This window comes from Mercenaria mercenaria, chromosome 2, assembly GCF_021730395.1.
Source record: "Mercenaria mercenaria strain notata chromosome 2, MADL_Memer_1, whole genome shotgun sequence".
NCBI classification, from domain to species: domain Eukaryota; kingdom Metazoa; phylum Mollusca; class Bivalvia; order Venerida; family Veneridae; genus Mercenaria; species Mercenaria mercenaria.
In genome coordinates, this window is record NC_069362.1 from 116,118,806 (window position 1) to 116,144,136 (window position 25,331).

At 34.5% G+C, this 25,331-nt stretch overlaps 1 protein-coding gene across 1 annotated transcript in view; it reads left to right on the forward strand.

Moving 5' to 3' along the window:
* LOC123565073 (transducin beta-like protein 3) overlaps window positions 1-25,212 on the forward strand; it is a 26,086-nt gene extending 874 nt beyond the window's left edge. The window contains exons 2-23 of the mRNA XM_045359083.2: window positions 4,885-4,936; window positions 6,349-6,492; window positions 7,000-7,077; window positions 7,840-7,988; window positions 8,999-9,169; window positions 9,637-9,712; window positions 10,401-10,497; window positions 11,037-11,263; window positions 13,058-13,258; window positions 14,257-14,363; window positions 14,638-14,839; window positions 15,946-16,035; window positions 17,499-17,567; window positions 18,074-18,144; window positions 18,797-18,953; window positions 19,202-19,260; window positions 20,530-20,633; window positions 21,001-21,072; window positions 21,473-21,631; window positions 22,381-22,471; window positions 22,935-23,856; window positions 24,895-25,212. Coding sequence (XP_045215018.2) covers window positions 4,885-4,936; window positions 6,349-6,492; window positions 7,000-7,077; window positions 7,840-7,988; window positions 8,999-9,169; window positions 9,637-9,712; window positions 10,401-10,497; window positions 11,037-11,263; window positions 13,058-13,258; window positions 14,257-14,363; window positions 14,638-14,839; window positions 15,946-16,035; window positions 17,499-17,567; window positions 18,074-18,144; window positions 18,797-18,953; window positions 19,202-19,260; window positions 20,530-20,633; window positions 21,001-21,072; window positions 21,473-21,631; window positions 22,381-22,471; window positions 22,935-23,856; window positions 24,895-25,149 — 3,553 coding nt within the window. The 3' untranslated portion in view covers window positions 25,150-25,212. The remainder of the gene's footprint in view (window positions 1-4,884; window positions 4,937-6,348; window positions 6,493-6,999; window positions 7,078-7,839; window positions 7,989-8,998; window positions 9,170-9,636; window positions 9,713-10,400; window positions 10,498-11,036; window positions 11,264-13,057; window positions 13,259-14,256; window positions 14,364-14,637; window positions 14,840-15,945; window positions 16,036-17,498; window positions 17,568-18,073; window positions 18,145-18,796; window positions 18,954-19,201; window positions 19,261-20,529; window positions 20,634-21,000; window positions 21,073-21,472; window positions 21,632-22,380; window positions 22,472-22,934; window positions 23,857-24,894) is intronic.
* The last annotated feature ends 119 nt before the right edge of the window (window positions 25,213-25,331 follow it).

A 25,331-nucleotide genomic window follows, 5' to 3' on the forward strand; every position in this document is an offset into this window, starting at 1 on the left:
TTATAAAACATTAATAAAACATCAGAACAGTCACAACTGCATAGTTATTAAGTAAAAATCACATATCGCACTATTCATTCACTGTTCTACACCAAGAAGTCAAATTCCCAATATAATAATTCAAAGTTTCCAGCTACACAATATCAAGAAGTCAAATCCACTCCTATGCTAGTTAATGTTTTTATCACAATTATTCCTCCACGTGAACTGTTGTAGTGAGCCTGCATTTGTAAATGGTGCTCATCTTTTTTAGCAAGGAACTTGCAGACATAACCCCTGCACGGTAGCTGTAAAAGACATAAGAAACATTTATAGGAGATAGAAATGACAAATTATGCATAAGTAACTGAAAAAATATACCGTAGTAAGAGAATGATATTACTGAAAAGAATGTTTAACTTAATACATTTTTACACAAACTATAAATAATAATACCTTTTTACACAAACTATAAATAATTTTCCGAAAAAAATCTCTTATCATGCTGTTGCTGGAAGAGAAGAGTGTTATAAAAATCATAAATTTTTTTATCAAGGCAGTGAAATACTAATAGCATGAACATAATTAACTGTCCAAAGTTGCGAATACTCTGGCCAATGCATGGACCTATACTTTAAGATAATTACTTCAAATTTTAAGATTTTAAAGATAAAAGAAATTCAATGTTCTTAATGAATATTTTGTTATCTTAATTTTGATTTTTTTGGTCACTAATACAGGTTTCCTCATGGAAAGACCCATTATTTCTTTTTAATTCTGGTACTTTAAAATAAATATTTTCTGTTTATTTCTCATTCCATTCAATATACAGAATCTCTTGATTGAATTAACACCTACTGATAACACATTATCTCCTCTGATTGGATTAACTTGACAATGCATTGATTACTTGTATATTTGAATTTGTTTGCTTTCATAATGTGATTATGATCTGCATATTGTTTATTTCTTTCTGACCAGATTTTACAATATTTTATAAAATAAAATAAAAATATTATTAAATGGTAAAAAGTAGTTAATCAGATTTTGGTCAGCTAATGGAATGTAAACATACAAACTGTATAACTCTATGTAATGGGCCTTTTTGTTTCTTAAATAATGTATATATCTAAATAATGTATAATTTTATATGACGTATAGTTCAGCCAGAAAATTACATATTTGCCAAAAAAGTAGTTAGACAATTCGGAATATGATAAGTATTCCGCAAAAGATATTGTTTACTGAAGTCTAGTAATTCAAGAAATCAATAATAATAATAATAACATGAATATAACTTACCTGTGTCACAGGTTCTGTGTTGCCAGGTACCATACGAGTCGCAGGCAATGGCATGTTGACGCGGTCTGACTTCGTTTCTACACTTAATGCAAGGATACTCCATACATACGTTATCTTATAAAAGCACCGATATTTAAACAAATAACAATCCAACACACTATTCACAGAGACAGACAGTATACATACACTAGGATACTAAGAAAATTAGTGGTTGAATATAATAGTTATAACTTTTTCCACATTATTTAATTATTGTGCAATTAAACTTTAGATACTTAAAAAATAATTGTTTACAAACATCTTGTTTTATGATCCATTATCCCTTTGTCTTCATGCAGTTGTAACAATTTCATTTATAACATAACAACATTATAATTTCATTTAATTTTAATATTAAATAACAGAAACATCACTTTTTCACTATATAAACATCAGATATAATTTCACAACAATGCTATAACATTCTAAAACTAATGGTTTACAACATTCTAATTAAAAACTATGCATGTAAAACAGTATAATGAACATTTAATATTTACCAAAATTAACTTAATTAATATGTATTTACATATGTAATTTTTAAGGGGGGTGTTTTGACCTGGTAATTTTTGGAAGGGGGGTGTTTTGACCAGAAAAGGGGGACGTTTTGACCAAAATGGGGGGTGTTTTGACTTGGGGACGTTTTGACTAGGGGACGTTTTGACTAACATCCCTCGGACGAATTTGTAGTTTTAACTTAAGCAGTCAAAGAAAGTGGTAAAATTACAGATTATCTGTAATGACATTATCTGCAGATAATAGGATGGCTTGATTCATACACTACCAGGTCATCCTGATCACGTGATTGGTGCGCTGAATGTTTCGATTGGACTGTTTGCCATGTCCCGCATACATGTGTACCAAACTAGCCCGACTGAAACGAGTGGAAATAGGCTACACAATCAGTTCCACCCATTCTAAGGCAAAGTTTAAGAGCAAGCTCAAGGAAATTAGATTTTACATTTTTTTCATATTATTTTACAACAAATTCAGGGGTGGGGGTGGGGTTACCAAGAGGGAAAGGGGCCCAGGCCTGTGATTTGGGGGGAAAATAGCTGGGTATTTGGGCAAAGGGGAATAAAAAACCTGATGTAAAGTCAATTGATGGGAAAAACTGCATAATTTAAAATAAATTTTCTGAGGGGAAGGGGCCTGTTAAAGGCCCCTATTTAGAAGGGGGGAAAAACCTGAAATTATTCACTACTCAAAAGAATTTTAAAGACAGTGAAAACTTGCTAGAGACTATTCTGGGGTCGATTTAAGGCTGAATCAGTGATATTTCTACTAGCCAGCAGGGCCAGTTGACATGGGAAGTGGCCCGACTTGTTTACCACTGGTCCAAACTTTTTAACGAGACAAGGCAACATGTAAATAGAAATTCCATGGTTATTTAATTCAAACACTGATATTCCACTTTTGGGACATAAATTTAACTGAGCACAGCAAATGACACAGGTCAAACTGATCTTGTCGCAGTTTTCAGGGATATAAATGAACACTCGCCCAGTGCGACCAGATTTAAAGCTGGTCGAGTCAATTGTTCCGAGATAGTCGCCCAGCCGGCGAATGGCTTTGTGTTCTTCTAATGTCAATATTCTGGGTTTTCCAAGACTGTCTTCTTTATATGCATGACGTCACTTAAATCTACCAATTAAAATTACCAATATCAGGGGTCAAATTTAACAATAGTTTGTACTAGCTGAAATTAGCTAGTGCACTTTTTGATCACTAGCTAAAATGAAAAGCTACCGGCTAAAGTTAATATTTAATTACTCTATTAATATTTTACTGGCCAAAACTTACTGATTGATAGCTTGTGCTATTTTTGTTGAACAATAAAATATCATAAACATAAATGATAACATTCCTTTCATGAAGAAAAACGTGTACCTTCAAAACAATTAAACTTTATTAAAGCTCTGAAGACATTTGCTCGTTATATTATTGACTATCTGAAATTAGCTAGTACATTTCAAACCCACTAGCTATTTTAAAATTCAACAAGCATTTAGCTTGTATTGCTTGTCTAAATTTGAACCCTGGATATATACGACAACCAATCGGCATACGTGGATTATTTACTCCATCACCTTGTTTGATACTTCTAAACAAGTAACGTTTAAATTTTCACACTTAAGTACCAGATTAATCTTAAGTGCTTATAAAGGTATTTGTTTTGTGACATATTTTAAAGATTAAGATAACTTATTTTGAGCTCACCTGAAGGGTGAGCAATTCTGATCACTCACCGTCCGCGTCCGTAAACTTTTACTTTAAACGCTTCTTCATAAACTGCTAGGCCAATTTCATCCAAACTTCACAGGAATGTTTCTTGGGTGAAGCTCTACAAATGTTGTTCAAAGAATTGAATTCCTTGCAGAACTCTGGTTACCATGGCAACCGAAAGGAAAAACTTTAAAAATCTTCTTCTCAAAAACCAGAAGTCCTAGAGCTTAAATATTTGGTGTGAAGCATTGCCTAGTGGACCTCTACCAAACTTTTTCAAATCATGACCCCATGGTCAAAATTGACCCCGCCCCAGGGGTCACTTGATTTTACATAGGAAAATCTGCAAATTTTTTAGAAAAATAAACCAGAAGGCCTAGATCTTAGATATTTGACATGTAGCATTGCCTAGTAGACTTCTACAAAATTTATTCAAATCATGACCCACAGGTCAAATTGACCCCGCCCCATGGGGTTACTTGGTTGTACATAGAAAAATCTTCAAAATTTTCTAAAAATAAACCAGAAGGCCTAGAGCTTAGATATTTGACTTGTAGCATTGCCTAGTAGACTTCTACAAAATTTGTTCAAATCATGACCCTGCCCTATCTGGTTACTTGATTGTACATAGAAAAATCTTCAAAATTTTCTAAAAATAAACCAGAAGGCCTAGAGCTTAGATATTTGACATGTAGCACTGCCTTAGGTAAGTGGACCTCTACAAAATTTGTTCAAATCTTGACCCCCCCCCCCCCACAGGGTCAAATTGACCCAGCTCAAGGGGTTACTTGATTGTACGTAGGGAAATCTTCATAAATTTGCTAAAAATAAACCAGAAGGCCTAGATCTTAGATACTTGATATGTAACATTGCCTAGTAGACTTCTACAAACTTTGTTCAAATACTGACCACCGGGGTAAAATTGGCCCCGCCCCAGGGGTTACTTGATTGTACATCGGAAAATCTTCTAAAAAAATTCTAAAAATCATCAGTTTGACATTTGAAACATGTAGCTCATATTACTCAGGTGAGCGATCCAGGGTCATCATGACCCTCTTGTTATATTCCAGTATAATTCTTCTATTAAATTGTTGAGATCAAGCTAGTTTTGCATTATGTGTTGCATTTTAAAAACAAACAAAAAATAAGAATAAGTTGCCAAAGTCAAGGTGACAGGAAACTTGATACCTTGAAATACAAGTCTCCTGTGACTGGCGATCTTGTGGCGCATAATATGTGTTTTACAAACAGCTCTTATTTAATCTTGGTCGATTATTTGGCAAATTATTTGTAGTCTTATATATTATTTATTTAATTAATTTATTTTATGTCTTTCAGTTTTGGTGTGAAAAGTAAATTTGAAGCATTCTACACGGGTGGAAAAATTCAGGTATTGAATACATGTGCATTTGCTTTTATGAACTAATTTAGAGAAAGCTTTCCTTTTTGTGGTTAGTATGGCATAATACACAAAAGTACAAGCAACCAAAAGCCTGCCTGCTTAGCTGAGTAGGGAGAGTGCAGATCTATGGATCGCAGGGTCATTGACTCATGGGTTTGATCCCTAGGCAATGCCTATATGTGTTCTCCAAGATGACTTAATAAAAGACCTTCTGCTTAAACAGTCGTTCATCCTCTAGATCTGGTTCATGTAGAAAAGTTGGCAGTTAGTTGCAGCGAACAGGTTAGTACTGGTACAGAATCCAGGAAAACTGGTTAGGTTACATCACTGAAATACTGTTGAAAAATGCTGCTAAACCCAAAACATACAAAAACAAATAGCCAGCATTTTATTCTATTGACGTTTAAGGAGAGAATGGCATAAATTTGTTAGTGTCATAATTTGGACTAGAACCATTACCTTGGTGTTATTTAAAGTTTAATCTTTTTGTATATTGTGACACTAGAGAGTGTCGAAGAGCACTGGATATATTTAAGTGGCATCTCAGGCTTAGGGCTAGGTTCCTTGTTTCTTAGAGAAATATTTTAAAAGACATTGTTGGTTTAGCAACTTCATTGTAAACTTTCTGCACTTAGCATAGTGCTGTGTGGACATTTTGGACAAAGTTACAATCAGATAAAAAGACTTTAAGCCAATTCAGTTGATTATATTATATTTAAAATAAGACTATCAAAGTTTTTATTAAAGGGACTAACCCACACATTTTAGGTGAAGAATAATAACTCTCAAAATCTATAAAAAATGAGTACTCTGAAAGTGACTAGTGGTACAAACTTATCAGCTCAAGAATTTTGCAAGATATTCTTTAACCAAAAATATTGTGCAGAAGGTAGTAAACCATTGCAACACTTTCGAAATATTGCAGAAAATTTACATTCTTCTTGCATTTTTACCAATATATAACTTCTATTTTCATCCGCTTTATCATTTTTCAGTGTCATATATACATTATATGCCAAACTTTGTGGGAATAAACATATTGAAAAATTTCACCCAAACTGTGAGTGATTAGCTTTAAAAGTGTTTCTTTTTTTTTGTAATTACAAGACCTGCTTGACAGGTATTTTTAATTGAGAAAACACTGGCTCAGGTGAGCCATTGTGATGTTGCAATGTCAGTAAGTAACTTGAAGATCATTCAAATGACTTTCTAGAAACTGCTGCAGTTTTTCCACAAAATTGTTTTGAAGCCTTCTTGCATGAAGCTCTCACAAGTTCTGATCATCACCTTCGGTTGTAATAGTGTGATGCAAGTTGTTCCAGTCAATATTAATTAGGGTAAACATTCTGGTTAAGTAGCAAAATGTATTTTTTGAAAGATGTCGTAATTGATAATTGAAGGTATCATCAGATGGAGTGTACATGTTTTGTGGGTGTGGCAACAGGGTCAATGTTCTTGAAGTTGAAACTGGAAAGGTTCACATCACGATCGGCCAGGAGGAAGATGAGGAAATAACAAGCTTCTGTCTCACACCAAATGATCAGGTCAGTAAAAATTACTAAATTTATAAATAGACATTTCACATACAAATGTAATGAAATAAGAAATACATGATGATCAAAATATACTTCAGTTATGTTTAATAATTAAATGTGTGTTACAGTAGTGGTTTTAAACATGAATTATTGTTATCAGAAATATGTTTATCTGAGATTAAAAAAATGGAACAAGTGGAAAAAATAAAAAAATTGATATGTTTGAAAAAAGAGAGACTTTTTTCAGCATTATCAAGCATTGCATACCTTTTATTTGTTTCAGATCAGTGCTATTATATTTGTCTGCGATAATTTGCAAAATTGTTAGAGGTTGTTTTTATAAAATGTGTTAATATACTTAATTTTTATGGAACAAATATTTGAACAGTTGCTTTGACAAATAATGAATAAGTTATGATTTTACCTGTGATTTATCTGTGGAAAGTATTGTAAAAAATTGGTTTATTATTTGTATTCCATTTAAAAAATAAATGAAAAGATGTATGTTAATTACAGTATGTCATATTAGCTACACAACAGCTGTTGTTACGGCAGTGGGACTGGAAGGAACAAAAACTTGTGAGAACATGGAAGGTATGTATGAACACTGTATGCTGTGTACTTCTATAATGTGTTAGTGATATTATTTATGACATATCATAGCTTTTTCACTGCAATATTATAGTAAGAGAGGACTGAAGAGAGAAAATGCAGGAATTCCTTGTGGAAAGGTGAAAACCATTAAGATCAAGGTTGATGTGCTTTGTATTAGACTGGGCTTATTTGTTAAAATAAATTCAAAGATTGATGTACTGTTTCACTAAACTTGATTTTCTTGCTTGCATAAAAGTAGGCATTTTTCTACACATTCTGTGTGCAGTTTAATTTGCTTTTGAAAACTGATATTTATAAGTGGCCTTTGTGGCAGAGTTTATAAGATTCTTGAATAAAATCATTGTTTAAAACCCTGTAAAGGATGTAGAATTATTTTTTTCTGAGGAAGTTCCTTAGCTCAGTTAAGAAAGGTCAGTTGTACCAAGGTATCCAACTTGGCCTGAAATAATGTCCTCAAGTCTTGAAGGGCACCTGAGGTCTTCAGCATGTTGTAAGATAGAAATTTGCCATATGACCTAACATTGTATCTTAAAATGGTATATAAACAAACATACAGAACAAATAGTACAATTGTATATGTATTGAAGAATATGTTAGTAAAATACATCCTAGAGATAAAGGATAAAGCCAGAACAACAAAGATGCACTTTGGTTGCCTTTTACACATTATTTGCAAGAAATGGTATTTAAAGGAAATTACTATCGTTCTCAATTTAATGTTGATGTTGAAATATTTTTCAGGCCATACATTTTGCACCAGTGGTATCAATGACATTTGACTGTACATCTACCTTGCTGGCTACTGGTAGTGCAGACTCAACCATCAAAATCTGGGATGTAGAGAAGCAGTACTGTACACACAACCTACGAGGACACCAGGGTATCATTAGGTACAAAAGTTTGTGTTTATTTTACCAGTCTGAGTTTATCATACCATTACTTGTAACAATTCTAGAATTATGCCCATTTGCCACTCTGTTTATGATTGTTCCCTGTAAACATCAAACTATGATAATTTGAGCCGCACCATGAGAAAAACAACATAGTGCGTTTGCGACCAGCATGGATCCAGTCCAGCCTGTGCATCCGCGCAGTCTGGTCAGGATCCATGCTGTTCGCTTTCAAAGCCTATTACAATTAGAGAAACCGCTAGCGAACAGCATGGATCCTGACCAGACTGGGCGGATGCGCAGGCTGGTCTGGATCCATGCTGGTCGCAAATGCACTATGTTGGTTTTCTCATGGTGCGGCTCATTTAATGATGAAAAAGAATCTTTCCCACAAGCAAACAGTAATATATTATCAGATGCAACTCCAAAGAGTATATGGTATAATAAGTGAACCCACTGAAATATATATTATACCAGATTCATATAATGCCCTTTTCATGATAAACACATTCAAAAGTGCTTTACAAACTGAAGCAGCCACTAAAGGTGCCAAATTCCTCCTCTGCTAGTATAGACACAGAGCAGTCTGACTAGAGGGACAGAGAAAAAAGCAAGAGAAAGCCTGCAGAAATAAGAGAGAAAATGTATTATACAGGCTTGTCTGGCTAACTTGGCCTATTTCTTTGTAAAAAGACCGTTTGGTTCTTAAACTTGCCTGATGTGTAGCACAGATAATCTCATGAAACTGTCTTTTTTTGTGCCATATCAAACATGCTGCCATTTTGTGATAGTAAAACTAGTTAGTGCTCTGCCATACAATGATATTGTTAGGCAGGCCCATACAGTCTAAGATTAAGTTAGTGTCATCATTTCTGGTTTCTAAATACACACTGGCATATATTTGATTTATGTCCACATAACTGCTTTTGTCAGAGCAAATAATTTAAATTAGATACTTTGTGGAAGTGATGCAGGCAGCTTACATTGGTAAAATCTGCTTTATATTTCAGTATTGTAGCTTTCCATCCAGATATTTCACGATTACTGTTATATACAGCTGGTGAAGATTATAAGATACGGGTGTGGGACTTGAAGACAAGTAAATGTATCGCCGAGGTGGCAGCTCATTACAGTCTTGTTACATGTGTAGACTTCTCTGTTGATGGATCAAGTGTTTACACGTACGTTTAGAGCTACTCTGTAATATCTTTTCTTAGTATTGACAGAAAGAGATGGCAATCCAGGATGTGTGGTGAAAAAGTTTGCTTCTTGGTGATTTTAGGAAAAAATAGATGTTGGTTGTGAATTAAAAAGAATGTTGCATACTTTAACCTGATTGGTTATTTCATAACCCTGTGTCAACTGATGACACCAGACTTTTGGTCAGGAAATGATTTTCGCAGTGATTCTGATATTCAGTGTAAAACAGTTTACTGGTAGTATAACCTACTTCATTTTCAATCCGATTACATCATAATTTCTTGTAGAAATGTTTGTAGTAAAACCCTGCTGAAATGTGAGCAGGTGTATTGTTCCTGAAATACTGTATGTTAAGCATGAACAAGATCTCTGTGTTAATAGATATTAAAAGTATATATTATTATAAACTGAATATTTAAAGTGTTTCAATACTTTTTTTCCAACACAGGACTGGTAGAGATGGTGTAGTGAGAATTCTTGATACCGAAACACATGCTATAAGGAAAACCATTCCAGTGTTTGAGGTAAACTGTTCTTTATTGTGTTAATGATAACAATGATATTATGCAGGTAAATTATTGTAAAATTTAGTAGCAGATACAGATGTTGTTTGTTGTTTTGGGGTTATCTTTGTTTTTAACAATATTTCGGTTATGTAATGACAGGCAGTAAACATTCAGTGTTTCTAGATTTTTACAGATACTAACATGTTCTCGACAAGTGGTATCTTCTCCAAATAGGTAAGAGTATGTGGATATGCCTTGTTTTGGGACAAACTGGTGACCTTGCAATCCATAGATCTCCGCTTTCCCTATTGAGTGGCAAAGTTTGAAACATTAACCTTGCGGAAACATAGGCACTGATAAGAGCTAGTGAATGAAATTTATTTATTTGCCAACACAGTATAGGTTATATGGCGCCAAACAGGACTATAAATTTTAGTTTCACATCTCATTTACATCGAAATAAAAACATGAGGTATGAAGTCAAAATTTGCATACCTGCTGCAATCAGCAAAACCAAGTGTTAAGACCCTATTAGTCGCCTCTTACGATCATGCAATGGTAAGGCAGTGGTTCCAATTCTTTTCATACATAGTGAATGAAAATGTCATTTTTGATGTTTTTCCCATTCTAATAAAAAGCCTACCATTGCTATCATTGTTACCAGGTTGGCAAGGGTTCTGAGACTAATGTACATGTATATTTTCAGGTTGTAGAATCTGTTGTGCTTCTTCCTGAAAATGTTGACTACCCAGCCATTAATGTAGATGGTGAGAGTGTATATTTTATAACAGCAGGTAATAAAGGTAAGTGTCAAGCTGTGGAATATTGCTTTCACCGATACATTGTTGAAAAAACTGGTATGTAGAATCATTCACTCTTTTTGGCATAAACATTTATGGCTAATGACTTATTCTTGGGAACATGAATTTTTTATTTCAAATTTTAGAGATAAATTTTAGGAATACATATTGTTTTTATCGTTCATTGGGGATTAATTTCATGGCTTGAAACAATCAAAAAAATTTAGGAATACTAGTCCCCTGATAATGAAATTGGTGTCTTTTTGTGTTTTCATGACTGGAAGTTATCATTATCCATATTATCATGCAGAAAACTAGTTAGTAAGCTTATGTTGATGCAGTAGAATTACAAAATTGATCTTGTAAGAATGAAACTTGATTATATTTGCTATAAAGGTGAGCATTATGCTTGTTACTACAAGTAGACACTGTTATTTATATGGCTGAAAAATTGCTAAAAAAGACACTAAAACCTAGAAATACACACAAACACACACATATTAAATGATAATTTATTATATTTCTGATGTATTTAATTTTAGGTAATTTAAGACTATGGAATTCTGATTCTGGAAAGTGTGTATTCACAACTGACGCTGTACATTCGACACATCAGATAAGTGTGGACACTTCGGCAAAACCAGACACCGAAGATCATCAGAATATTGTACAGATGGTCTTTAACAAACAGAAGAACAATATTACTGTGGTTACATATGATCAGAATATCTCTATATTAGGGCTGGAAAAGCTAAGGCTGCAGAAACAGGTATTATGCAAGAATTGATTTATTTATAAATCAGATTCCTTTTCTTCAGGCTGGAATAAGTCAGCATTTTTTTTTCATTTAAATGCAAGAATAGGTTCTCCTACTAGGTCTTATTATTGAAGAAAAGATCAGTATAATTATGTGAAGTCCAGATGAAGCTGTGTGAACAGCGAAACTAGTAGATCTATAATATAAATTGATAAACTAGATCGGTGTTAGACGTGTTATCCCTCAATTATTTGACTATTAAAAAATTATGTGAAGTGTTTTGTGTGTTCTAGTTTGCAGGTAACAATGATGAGATCCAGGATGTGAAATGTTTTGTATAATCTAGTTTTTAGGTAACAGCGATGAGATTGTGGATGGAAAGTATTTTGTACGAAAGACCCGTGGTGACATTTCAACTTCATTATTTCACGATTTCTGCTTCCTGATTTCACAAATTCCACTTCATGAATTCACGATTTCTGCTTCCTGATTTCACGATTTCCACTTCATGAATTCACGATTTCCACTTCACGAATTCACAGAAAAAACTTCACGATTTCTTGATTTCACGATTTCCACTTCATGAATTCACGATTTCCACTTCATGAATTCACGATTTCCACTTCACGAATTCTCGATTTCACAATTTCCACTTCATGAATTCACCATTTCCACTTCACGAATTCACGATTTCACAATGATGAAATCGTGAATTGATGAAGTTGAAATTGTGAAATCGTGAAGTGGAAATCGTGAATTCATGAAGTGGAAATTGTGAAATCGTGAAGTGGAAATCGTGAATTCATGAAGTGGAAATTGTTAATTTGTGAAGTGGAAATCGTGAATTCAGGAAGCAGAAATCGTGAATTCATGAAGTGGAAATCGTGAAGTTTTTTTTGTGAAATTGTGAATTCATGAAGTTGAAATCGTGAAATCATGAATTCAAGAAGTGGAAATCGTGAATTCAGGAAGCAGAAATCGTGAAATCGTGAATTCATGAAGTGGAAATCGTGAAATCAAGAAATCGTGAAGTTTTTTTCGTGAAATCGTGAATTCATGAAGTGGAAATCGTAAAATCGTGAATTCATTAAGTGGAAATTGTGAAATAAGGAAGCAGAAATCGTGAATTCATGAAGTGGAAATCGTGAAATCATGAAGCAGAAATCGTGAAATAATGAAGTTGAAATGTCACCACGGGTTTTTCGTAATTTTGTATGTTCTAGTTTGCAGGTTACAGTGATGAGATGTTGGATGTTAAGTATTTTGTATGTTCTAGTTTGCAGGTAACAGTGATGAGATGTTGGATGTTAAGTATTTTGTATGTTCTAGTTTGCAGGTAACAATGATGAAATCCTGGATGTAAAGTATTTTGTATGCTCTAGTTTGCAGGTAACAGTGATGAGATGTTGGATGTTAAGTATTTTGTATGTTCTAGTTTGCAGGTAACAGTGATGAGATGTTGGATGTTAAGTATTTTGTATGTTCTAGTTTGCAGGTAACAGTGATGAGATGTTGGATGTTAAGTATTTTGTATGTTCTAGTTTGCAGGTAACAGTGATGAGATGTTGAATGTTAAGTATTTTGTATGTTCTAGTTTGCAGGTAACAGTGATGAGATCCCGGATATGAAATATTTTGTGTGTTCTAGTTTGCAGGTAACAATGATGAGATCCTGGATATGAAATATTTTGTGTGCTCTAGTTTGCAGGTAACAATGATGAGATCCTGGATATGAAATATTTTGTGTGTTCTAGTTTGCAGGTAACAATGATGAGATCCTGGATATGAAATATTTTGTGTGCTCTAGTTTGCAGGTAACAATGATGAAATCCTGGATGTAAAGTATTTCGGTGAGGATGAGAAATACGCTGTTGTTGCCACAAACAGTATGCATATCAAAGTGTTTCAGCTGTCAAACTGTGATTGCGAGATCCTGTATGGACATACAGACATTGTACTGAGTATTGATGTTGTACCCAAAGCTGACATGTTTATCAGTGGTGCAAAGGTAGTTAATTTGTAATTTTAGGGAAGGAATAATATTGTTGAGCCACATCTTGAGTATTTGTGTGCAACTAAATTGCTGAATAGATTTTCAACAAATCCTTTAAGGGAACCAACATGTGAATGGGGTATGTTTAGATGATTTGAGCCATGCCATGAGAAAACCAACATAGTGGGTTTGCGACCAGCATGGATCCAGACCAGCCTTCGCATCCACGCAGTCTGGTCAGGATCCATGATGTTCGCTATTAAAGCCTACTGGAATTGGAGAAACTGTTAGCGAACAGCATGGATCCTGACCAGATCCATACTGGTCGCAAACCCACTATGTTGGTTTTCTCATGGCACGGCTCGTTAACCTTAGCGTCACATAGACTAAACTGGCCAACGTTTGATCTTGTCAAAGTGGGTCTTTACATTATATTCTTTATCAATAATAATTATGATGACAATTTGTTGGAAAAAAGTTAAGATGTTTGAAAAAAAAAATGATGTAATTTGATGGGTTATGCTAAGACAAGGTCATGTTGAATGAGAAAATAGGTATTGATAGTCTTTTCCTGACTGTTTAATTAGCATACGTGTAAATGATAAATGATGTTGAGCAGAATCCTTTGTTTTAAAGAATAGTCATAGAAGAATGGGGATTAAATAGTTAAGGTTTCAGGACAGTAAATGTATCACATTTATACAATTCTCACGAAACTTGATTTACTCAGATGCAAAAACAAAGTTTTGAACAAATCAGAGATAAAATCTTCTAGTCAGGATTCTTTTGCTTTGAAAAGATAAGATAGAAAGTAACTTAGTGAATATTGTGGCTGTTAAATAATGGACAATGATTGTTTTTTAAATTATTAAGTGAAAGAGGCTTTTAATCTGATTTTTGTTATCTTCAACTTAGAATGCAAATAAAACCTTAAGTTATATTTGCAATTGTACAGAATAATTTTCGGATATTTATAATGTATCTGTAATAATATAAAACTTCCTCATTTCTAGGATAGCACTGTGAGACTGTGGAAGATCAACCCAACTTTGAAACAGGTGTCTTGTTTAGCTGTAGGTCAAGGTCATACACATGCTGTTGGTGCTGTAGCAATGTCAAGGTCAGTTCTACAGTAGGATTTTGAAACAAATGTTATTTGCTAGCTTTTTAATCTTCTCTGTTTTCTTTTCTTAAAAGTCACCTTGTTGCAGTATTCAATTAGATTGAATTAGTCTGACAAAGTTTTTTTGTTTGAAGTAATGTCATAAATTAACTTTTTCTACTAGAATGAATTTGTATGTGTTCATGCAGTTAACTGTTAAGTTCTTGTTTGTAATTCTATAATAATACTATTAATGTATAAAAGTTTGAATTTTGATTATTACTTTCAACAGAGCAAAACCCAAATTTTTTGTAACCGGAAGTGAAGATTGTACATTGAAGTTATGGGAGATGCCAGATGACCTTGACCCTGTGGTAACTAAAGAGATGCATGCTAATGTAACTGAGAAAGCACATGACAAGACGATCTGTTCTGTTGTTGTTGCTCCTAATGATAAATTTATTGCTTCTGGTTCTATGGATAAAACTGCAAAGGTAAATTGTGTTTCTGATATCATAAACTTCACCCTTGATATCATAAACTTCACCCTAGTTAAACATGAAGATTTATTTATTAAAGATACTTAATTAAATAAGTTAGACAAATTTTAGCGGAATACTTCTTATACGCCTGTCTCTGAAAGAACACCGTGGCGGCGGGTGGGCGGTCGGTTTCCAAAGCATGTCTGCTCTCTAAGTCAAACAGTTTTCATCGGATCTTCACCAAACTTGCTGACAATGTCTGTGGGCATAATATCTCGGCCAAGTTCGAGAACCAGCCAAATCGTCCCAGGCACTCTTGGATTATGGCCCTTGAATAACTTGAAAAACAGCGAATTTAGCCTTGTCCGCTCTCTAAGTCAAAACAGTTTTCATCCGATCTTCACCAAACTTGCTGTCAGTGTTTGTGGGCATAATATCTCGGCCAAGTTCAATAACCAGCCAAATCTCCCCAGGCATTCTTGGATTATGGCCCTTGAATTACTTGAAAAACTGCAAATTTAGACTTGTCCATTCTAAGTCAACAGTTTTTATCCAAACACCAAACTTGCTGACAATGTTTGTGGGCATTATATCTTGGCGCAGTTCGATGACCAGCCAAATCACACCAGGCACTCTTGGATTATGTCCCTTCAATTAGGCCAAGTTCGATGACGGGCGTATTTTGTGACAGTCTGGCACTCTTGTTCTGTTTTATCTAACCTGAGTGAAAGGCAATATATATTCATATTGCACCCAATGTGTTTGTGTAAGGAAGAATTAGAATCATTTTTTTGTGCACCCATCCAAAAACTTGAAACTGTGGCTACACATAAGGAAATTTAATGTAAATTTGTACAGTGAAAAATGACAGTAAATGCAGAACACAAAAAAATTATAACTGTCCGGAATAATTGCGAAGCTCTTTTCTAGGCAGCACTTAATTGCAATCTTATGTCCTAGCATTTTATTCTAAAGGGAAAGTGATAGTATTACTTACTTACATAATTTCTTTGTTTGAATTTTTGGCGTAATCTGTGTTAAATGTTTGGGGAGAATTTAGAGGAAATCTTGTCCCTTTAACTCAACTTGTTATTAGGGTAAAACTCTTTTGTTAACAGTTATGGAAGGCAAGTAACCTATCACTAATTGGTGTTATGAGGGGACATAAGAAAGGTATTTGGTGTGTGGAGTTCTCACCAGTGGATCAGGTTAGTAAAATTATACTCTTCTGTTCTTGTCCTTTGAATACTGATGTATTTATAGCGCAAAAAATGTAACCAGTCTGTGTATTTAGTAATTGCAGGGATCATCTTACAGGGCGATTCGAGCGATATCGTCGCTGTAAGGCCGGCCATTTCGCCTAATTATTGCCTCCGGGCGAAATCCGAATCGCCGAGTTTTTCAGAGTGTTGTAATCTGTTTACTTAAAGTTGTAAAATTTGATGCACACACATCGTAATATACTAGATTTAATTACCGATAAATCCATGGTCAACCCCACCTACTTGCCTGTCAAACTTCAACCAGTCGTAGCGTTAATATCCCACTGTAGTTTATGAATAATATTGTGACCTGCTGCCATGTTGTAAATTTTCAATTGGCGCGTAAAAAGCCGATAAACTTAACAAGTGCAGACTTAGACTTCCTTCAACATGATCTGATGCGTCAATTGTATATTATTTCTTGATTTTATTATAAATTTTTTCAAAATTTATTTCAAATATGGCCAATTTCTGTAAATGAATTGCCAGGGCGCTGTGGATAAAAAACAATTCCGCAGACATCTGAACTGCTGTACAAAATATTGTAAAAAGATCGCCAGTATGTTTGGTATTATTTTCGAAAAGATTAATAAATAAATCAATTAAATGTATAAATCTGAACAAGTTGATGCAAGAATCAGGCATTATTAAAGCACGAGAATCAAATTTTCACGGTGTTTTGATCGTGCACCTGATAAATTTACGAGTTTCGGACGTGTAAATTTCGGATAAAATTTAAAGGCGACTTTTTCCATAGCTCTGTACTTTATTTAGAAATTCATGATAATACTAATGCAATATTCAATTTCCTTAAATTATTACAAAGTTTATAAGTTATAGCAAGACCCATCGAAAGTGGATATATAGGCACGAAACTAAATACTGTGCGGAATCTTCTCCTTAAATTCCTCAACTTCTCCCTAAATTCTGTGAGGGAGAGGTCACTTCTCCCTAAAATTTTGACCTAGGATGATCCCTGAATTGGCAATAATTTTACTTCAGTATTGCTGGGAAAGGAAATTGAAATATCTTTCTTTAATTGAAGTCATTTATAAAACAGTAATTTCAGACAATAAATAATTGTTTTAATATGGTAATGATGTTAGTATCAAATTTTCTATGAATATAGCTTATTCATCCTTATCATTTGAAAAACCAGTGATTTCATAGAGAAGTGTTAGCCTAATATTGGAAGGCATTGTAGTAACCTACTGTCTGTTAACATTTTACTGGTAATCTCTCACTTCTCTATGTAAGCAATTGAACAGTTGAGTTCTTCCTTTTGCATAGCAAAAACAGGCAACTGATGAGATGTGAAGCTTTCAGAGAATGATGACTTTTTGTGTTACTTCATTAATTGACATATTGACAAAAGTGCAAGGTATGACTGATTTGTTATTTTTATACAGATTCTGGCCACATCCTCAGGAGATGGAACAGTGAAGTTGTGGTCACTTGCAGACTTTTCCTGTGTTAGGGTAAGGACTTACTTGTTTAGAAGGTATACTAATCTCATATTTGATGAAGGTTTAGAATCATTTTTCAAAAGAGTTTCAGTTTTGTAATGACAGTCATTTAACCTCTCTGTATTGTATACTTCCTTTTGAAGAAGGGTGTTAACATTATTGTCATGTCCAAATGAACTGAAGACATAGTATCTTCTGTAAACTCACTATAGAGAACAATTATGTCTAGCCCGTGGAACTAATTTTCAAAATCTGAATTAGTAGTTTCGTGCTGTACACGGCAAGCTTGACAAGACAGGCTGACCTGTCTTAGTGATGTTTTACTTCCACAGAAAGAAATGTCTTTCACATGCATCATTTGATCTCACACAAAAGAACCTGTGAATTTTTCATTTCCGTTTGCAAGGTATATACAGTAACTTTAATAAGTCTTGTATAATTATTGTGTAAAGATATGTAACTTCCTGTAGTATGGAAAATAGTATATAAACTTAAGCAATGTTTTCATGTTGTTTCAGACATTTGAAGGTCATGATTGTGCTGTTCTCAAGGTCACATTTATCACCAGAGGAATGCAACTGCTGACCAGGTATGTGTTACCTTTAGTGGTCTCCTGACCTTTGTATTTGAACTGAAGTATGGTGTACTTGGTTTGAAAATTTACTGCGTCACATATTGTTTCATTAGAGGATATTACATGAGTGTCTTGTCATACTGAATTTGTTAAAGGAGTTGAATAAAATAATAAAGTGCGAGGCTCTGCCCAGCATTTTGTCAATTTCATTCAGCAAGTTTAATAGATTCAATGTAGAGAGACACAAATGTAATATTCTTTTTATCACATGTTAGCTTCTCCTGCTGAGACATCATAATTTCTTCTTTCTGTACCTGTTATAGACCTGTTATACTTAAAATGAAGTCAGCTTAAAAGCTTTATTACACTAGTATAATATCAATATTATATAATGGCTTTTTTTCACTTCCACAATATCAGACATGTGATAAAATGTGTTTTTCTATCATGAAGCCTTTTAAATTTATTATTTCTCTGAAGGAGAAAGAATTGTGTATTTACTCTGTTTGAATATGTAACTGTTTAATCCTTTGTAACCATGATTACCCATACAATACATACATGTATAACAAAATGTCATGTGAACATTACACAAGAACTTCAGTGAAAACTCGTAAATTAACATTTAGAAATAGGTACTGATATACTGATATTGAAATTATTTCAGTGGAACGAATGGCCTTGTAAAGCTTTGGACTATAAAGAATAATGAATGTGTGAAAACTATGGATGAACATGATGACAAGGTCTGGGCAATGGCTATTGGAGAGGCAGAGGATAGTTTCATCACTGGAGGCGCAGACTCAAACCTGATTATATGGAAGGTAAGGGATAGATTCATTTCAGTTAGTTCAAACTTTTATAGTAGTAGGGAATATTTTATATGGGTAGTTTCTAACCTATAACCTAGTCCCCCAGAACATATGGGAAAATTTCAAGGGAGAAGAGGAGACATTTTGCAGAAAGAAGTGAGTTTCTTTGCAGTTAGACAAAATCTTCAACATTAAGAGCTGTAACTTTACTGTATACGTTTGACCTATAAGAGCAGATTTAAAACTTTAGTCAATTTCAGGATGTTACAGAAACAGAACAGAATGAGGTTAGGCAGAAACAGGAACAGTTTATCTTACAGTAAGTAATAGTTGGTAAATAGTTAATCCCCCTGAATGGTTTATTGTCTGATATATATCGTAATTCATAGTTCAGATGCCTAGGTAGACACAAATGTATAAGTCAGGCATCTGAAAGATGATAAGTTGCATAGCAGCCGAATAAACCTGCCAAAGTTGGCACTGTGGTTAGATGTCCATCCTAAAAGTTTTATGTTGCAGATATCTCTGGAAGTGTTCGACCTAAGGATATGTAACATTGTAAGATTTTTATTGAGTATATGAAGTTATTTTATTTAGGGTGTGGGAGAGAATTTCACATGGTAAATTTAGAGTTATGCATGTTGACTTCGTAAAATTTAGACATAAAGTATCTTAAAAGATTTGCATCGCACATGTCTTAAAAAATGTTTGACATAGTCATAAAAACATGAGCATGTTAAACAACACTTGATTGCCTTCTTTGTTTCATTTATAAACAAAGTGGGTTAGATCTTGTTGTTGTATCTTTATATTCCTCTTCAGAAAACATTTGTATTACATAAGGTTAGACTCGACTTAATACTTTATATTCAGTTGAAATGTTGAAATTTTTCTAATAGTAGAGGTATTGTTGTCACCAATTCATCAATTATTGGAGTCTGCATCATAAAAGTTTTGCATGTTAGCAGGTTTCTAGGCCTAATGCTTTCAAACTTCACATGTTCACAAGGGTTAGAGAAATTTTGATAAAAGTTTTGCATGTAATCGGGTTTCTCAAATATTACTTACTAGACAAATGCTTTTCAAACTTCACACATCTTTAGCATCATAAGGTGACCATAACCACATCTACTGCATCACGAAAACCCGCCCTCTTATCTCAGTAGGTAGAGCGTCAGTCTACGGATCGCGGGGTCGTGAGTTCGATCCTCGGGCGGGGTGTATGTTCTCCGTGACTATTTGATAAATGACATTGTGTCTGAAATCATTAGTCCTCCACCTCTGGTTCATGTGGGGAAGTTGGCAATTACTTGCGGAGAACAGGTTTGTACTGGTACATAATCCAGGAACACTGGTTAGGTAAACTGCCCGCTGTTGCATGACTGAAATACTGTTGAAGAAACGGCGTTAAACCCAAAACAAACAAAATCAGCATCACAAGGTGACCTTACATTGCAAGTTACATAACTAGTGTTTCAGCTTACTGTTGAATTATTACATTTATGTATTTACAAAAAGGAAAGGAATGTTTGCAGCTTTAAATATCAGAATTCGAGAGAAGGGACTTAATAGTTTTGTCAATTTACAGAGATCAAGAGTTGTCTAACTTGATACAGCAGAAGAAATATCTGAAGGCAATAGGATTGGCTATTACCTTGGAACAACCATTTAGGCTTCTCAATATTTTGAAAGGTAAATATAATTCCTTTATTGTTCAGCTATTCAGTATTGGAGTCAGTAGTAGATCATTTGTGTATATTCAGCCCTTACTCTGCTAAATTTTTATAATGGATTAGTCCATCAATCTGGGCAGTACCATTTATTATTGGAAGGGGTGTTCACTGAAAATTTACTGACTAAATAACGAACAGTGCAGACCATGGTCAGACTGCTCGGATGTACAGGCTGATCTTGGTCTGCACTGGTCGCAAAGGCAAAATCACTTGCCGCCAGCAGGCTTAAGGTTAATGAAACAGATTAAAGTACATGTATATGGCCGAAACTACCAGTGTGACCACAGCAAACTGATTATCTGAAAGCTATTTTTCTTGTGTTTCAGAGATTTTATCTGAGGAGGCTGGTGATGATAAACTGTATAGTACACTGGAGAAACTCAGAATGGACCAAATTGGTGGGTCTTTACAATCTTACTTATTTTTCTGTTACATGTATGGAGAAAAGTGTTTGAACATATGGGGGAGGGGTCCTTAAAATGGCATACTATGTAATCTACATAATGAAAGAACATTTTAAGTGAAATTTACCTAGGATTTGATTTTGCATTTTGATAATTTGTTTCTATATTGATTAGTACAGAAAAGATAAGAGGGTAAAACAAACTTAGATTTAATTATTTTCTTACAATCTCTGGGGCTGCAACAATCTGAATATGGCCACAGTAATTAGGGAATTAAAAGATGCAGAACTTAATTGTAGGAAATCATAGAATTTGAATTTGAAATGTCATCCATTTCCAGTATTCAAAATGTTGTTATGAATTAAAATTTGTTTGTTTCTCTTCCCCCTACTAGATGCGTTGCTGAGGTTTGCTGTAAAATGGAACACCAACAGTAGACATTGTCATGAGGCGCAGGTTGTCCTTTCTTCAGTCATAAAGATGTATCCTCCAAAACAGTTGAAGGAGCTTGGAAACCTGAAATCTTCAGTGGAGGGACTACTACCATATACAGGTACTAGATTGTTATACATGTTACATTGTTGAGACACAAACTAGGCAGAATTCTATACCTGTTTCTCAACCAGAATGAAGTAAGGTAATCTTACATGTTTGACAATAGAATGGAAATGGTTAAATTTTGCAGAACAACTATAAAAAAACACCTTAGTTTCTGTTCTAAATCAGTTGTATGCTACTCGTGCAGTTAATTCAAGAAGGGGCCTTCGTGGTTAAGGTCATGGACTTCACATCACTTGCCCCTCACTGATGTGGGTCAAGGTAATGAATTTTTCTTGTGAGGAAGCCATCCAGTTGGATTATGGAAGGTCGGTGGTTCTACCCAGGTATCTGCCCATGATGATATAATGTACGAAGGGGCACCTTGGGTCTTCCTTGACAGTCAAAAGCTGGAAAGGCTCTGTATTACCTATAACTGTGTCAGTGTGACCTTAAACCAAACAAAAACGAAAAAAAGAAATTCAAAAGTAGGCAGAGGTTATCAGTAATACTGCTGTTTAATATGGGACAAATCCATTACAGAAACATTCATATTTTCACAGTAGTGCAGTTGGAGATTATCAAGTAAATGTTAAAAATAACCGTGTCAGATAAAGTCGTTCAAGTATTTATGATCAACTCGAAATTTGTTTACATTCAGCCCATTGAACTTAAAAAAAAGGTTTCTACTATGATTGTAAGAAGGTAAACAAGCATGAAATAATGTCATGACTCTCTGTATAAAAATGTGTTGTTGTTTTTCAGAGCGTCATTTTAACAGGATGACACGGCTAGTTCAACAGGCTATGTTTCTTGAGTATACCTGGCAGTGTATGAAAGGCATCAGTTCTAATCAGTAAGTTATATGGTACTTTATTATATATTTAGTCAGATGAATATAGGAAACACAGTTACAATCATTTGAGTTGAAACAAGGCGCCTGTAGTGGTAGTAGGTTTTTATGCCATTTCCAACAGCCTTGCTGTCGGATAAACCCTTTAGCGACTTGGTAAATTTGAGCCTGAATTTGGGGTCTCCATGGCCGAGTGGTTATGGTCACTGACTTTAAATCAACACATACGGATACGGGTTTTAAACCTTGCTCGAGCTGTAGAATTCTTTGTGAGGAAGCCATCTATCTGGCTTAGGGAAGGTTGGTGGGTCTACCCAGGTGCTCGCCTGTGATGAATAATTACAGGAGGGGCACCTTGGGTCCACCATAAAAAGCTGGAAAAATTGTAATATGGCTGGAAACAAATAAACAAAATCTGAATTTATGTCAAATACTAAAGTTAATCCTATATTAATTTTCTGTTCAGACCTGGAGCAGAACTGGAACCTGCCACCCTTGGAACAACAGCAGATGCAGGAACAGCTGGGGATAGCAGTGATAGCAGTTCTGAAAGTGAACCTGAATCAGTGACAGAAAATATACCAAAGGCAGCTAGTAAAGACAAGAAGGCGGATAAAAGTGAAGACAAGTCGAAATTAGTTGAAGCAAAACTACCTGCAGATCAGCCAACCAACGAATCCAGCAGCTCTGAAAGTGATGAAGATATGGTTGAAACAATTGAAAAATCCTCAAAACAACAAAAGAAGCAAAGCATAAGACTGAAACAGCAGAAAGAAGAAGTGACTAAAAGTAAAGAAACATCAACAAAATATGACAGCAAAAAAGCAGAAAAACTGAAAAGATTAGGTTTGTTACAGGATACTGTATCAGACAATGTAAAATCAGATGATAAAAAGGTAAAATTAACAGTATCACAAAAAGCTGAGTCATCTGAAAGTGACGAGGAGTCTAACAGTGAATCAGAAAAAGAAAATGATTTTGGTGTGATGAAAGATAGGCAAAGAGGTATTCTCACTCCAGTACAGAAAAGAAACAAAGGTGGAGAGCATGATTCAGAAAGTGAATCCGATAGTGATAGTGACGAAAATGACACTTTGTCTAGTGCTGTAAGTGAAAAAGAAGTACACAGAACTGTTCATGAGAAAGCAAGCACTGGAAAGAGACTTGATAAAGGAAGCAGTCTAGAAGACTCTTCTGAATCTGATGATAGTTCTGACTCTGAAGAAAGTGAATTAGAATCTGGTCAGTCAGCCAAAGCAGCTCCGATGGATATGGAAGATGAAGAGAGCAAAAGTGACACAGGAGGTGTAAGTGAAGAAAACATCAAGAAAAACCTTTTTAAAGGATATATCACCAGGGGAAACATTAAAGGATCTGGAAATAAAACGGTAAGAGAAATTAAGAAGCAACTACTGGAGAGAGTTTTAATTCCATACTTTAGCAGTTTAACATTTTATTCAGTAAAATAAAAGAAACAGAACTGTTCTGTCGTTAAACAAGGAAGAGTTGACATTAAAACAGTAAGTATTTGACAGTCCAAATTTCATAAAAAGTCACCTTTGGAATTGAAGAATCTAAATCCAAGTGCAAACAGGAGTTAGGATGACTTATTAATTGCCAATTCTCATATAATGCAGTAATTTGGACATGTAAAAAAGAGTTTAAAAAATACAATTCTCTTCTTTTGAGAGCAGTTTTCTTAAGGTTGAAACCAGAAAGAAAAGGTAAACAGTCAAGCTATACTGGTTGCAAAGACAAAATTTTGCTTGTAGGTAAAATCGGCGAAAAAATAAAATCAAGAGTAGTTGTAAATGTAATAAAAATGGATGCTTACATTCCCCCCTGTTTATGGTTTAATATCAACTTTACAGTATTTTTTAAAGGAAACTAACCAATTTTTTAATATATATGTAGGCTATATGTGGGTGTTATCTGGAAAAAGGTTTGCGTAGAAAATCTTTTTAAGTAAGATGGTCATCTGGCCGAGTGAATATTTAACTGATACCTTTGTAAATGAATGTCTTTTTACTGTTTGGCAATCTAGATGATGAATATGCAACTTGTTCCTCAATAAACTGATTGTAGTCAGCAGATGCTACTGTATTCATGTGGTTGCCCAGTTTTTGAGTGGCTGATGCTGTCAACTGACTGCTCACCATGTTGTTTAATTTTCTGCACAGGATTTCTGTATGAAAAGGGTTTTTAAGTGGTGTCATCGGAAAATACACAAAACTGAAATATTTACATAAATGTAGATGAGTAAGATTGCCTAGAAATTGCAATTTAATGTCAGGGTTTATCACGGCAACTAGTAAATGTAAGAGACTGGATTTGGAAGAAATTAAGTTTTTGTTATGCACTATTTTAGGCTTATTGCTTTAGACAGGATCTTGCGGTTGTGTAATTTTGTCAGCATTATTTTTCAGGAGAAGGTTGAAAGTCAGGGTAATAAGACAAGCTCTGTCCGAGGTGGACAAAAGAGGAAGATGACAGACGCATACACAGTGGTGAAGGATAAAACCCCTAAAGTTGTTGACATGCAGTACTTTATTGATAGGAAAGCAGATATAAAGACGAAGGTTAAAGATGACATTGGAAATAAACAAAAACCGAGGCAGCAAAGCAGAAAAGTGACCAAGGCTGATAAGCTGAAGAAACTTAAAAAACCTGCTGGAAGATGATATATCTCACTGATTTTAATGATATAATGTATTAGTTAAGCATTGAATAAATGTTAAACTACAGTTTGTCCTTTTTGAGAAGTAATGAATAGCAGAACTTAGAAGCTTTCAGCGTTTAAGTTAGTCACAGTTATGAAAATTCGTGCTGGTGGAAATTTTATGATGATCAGGTAGAAAATGTT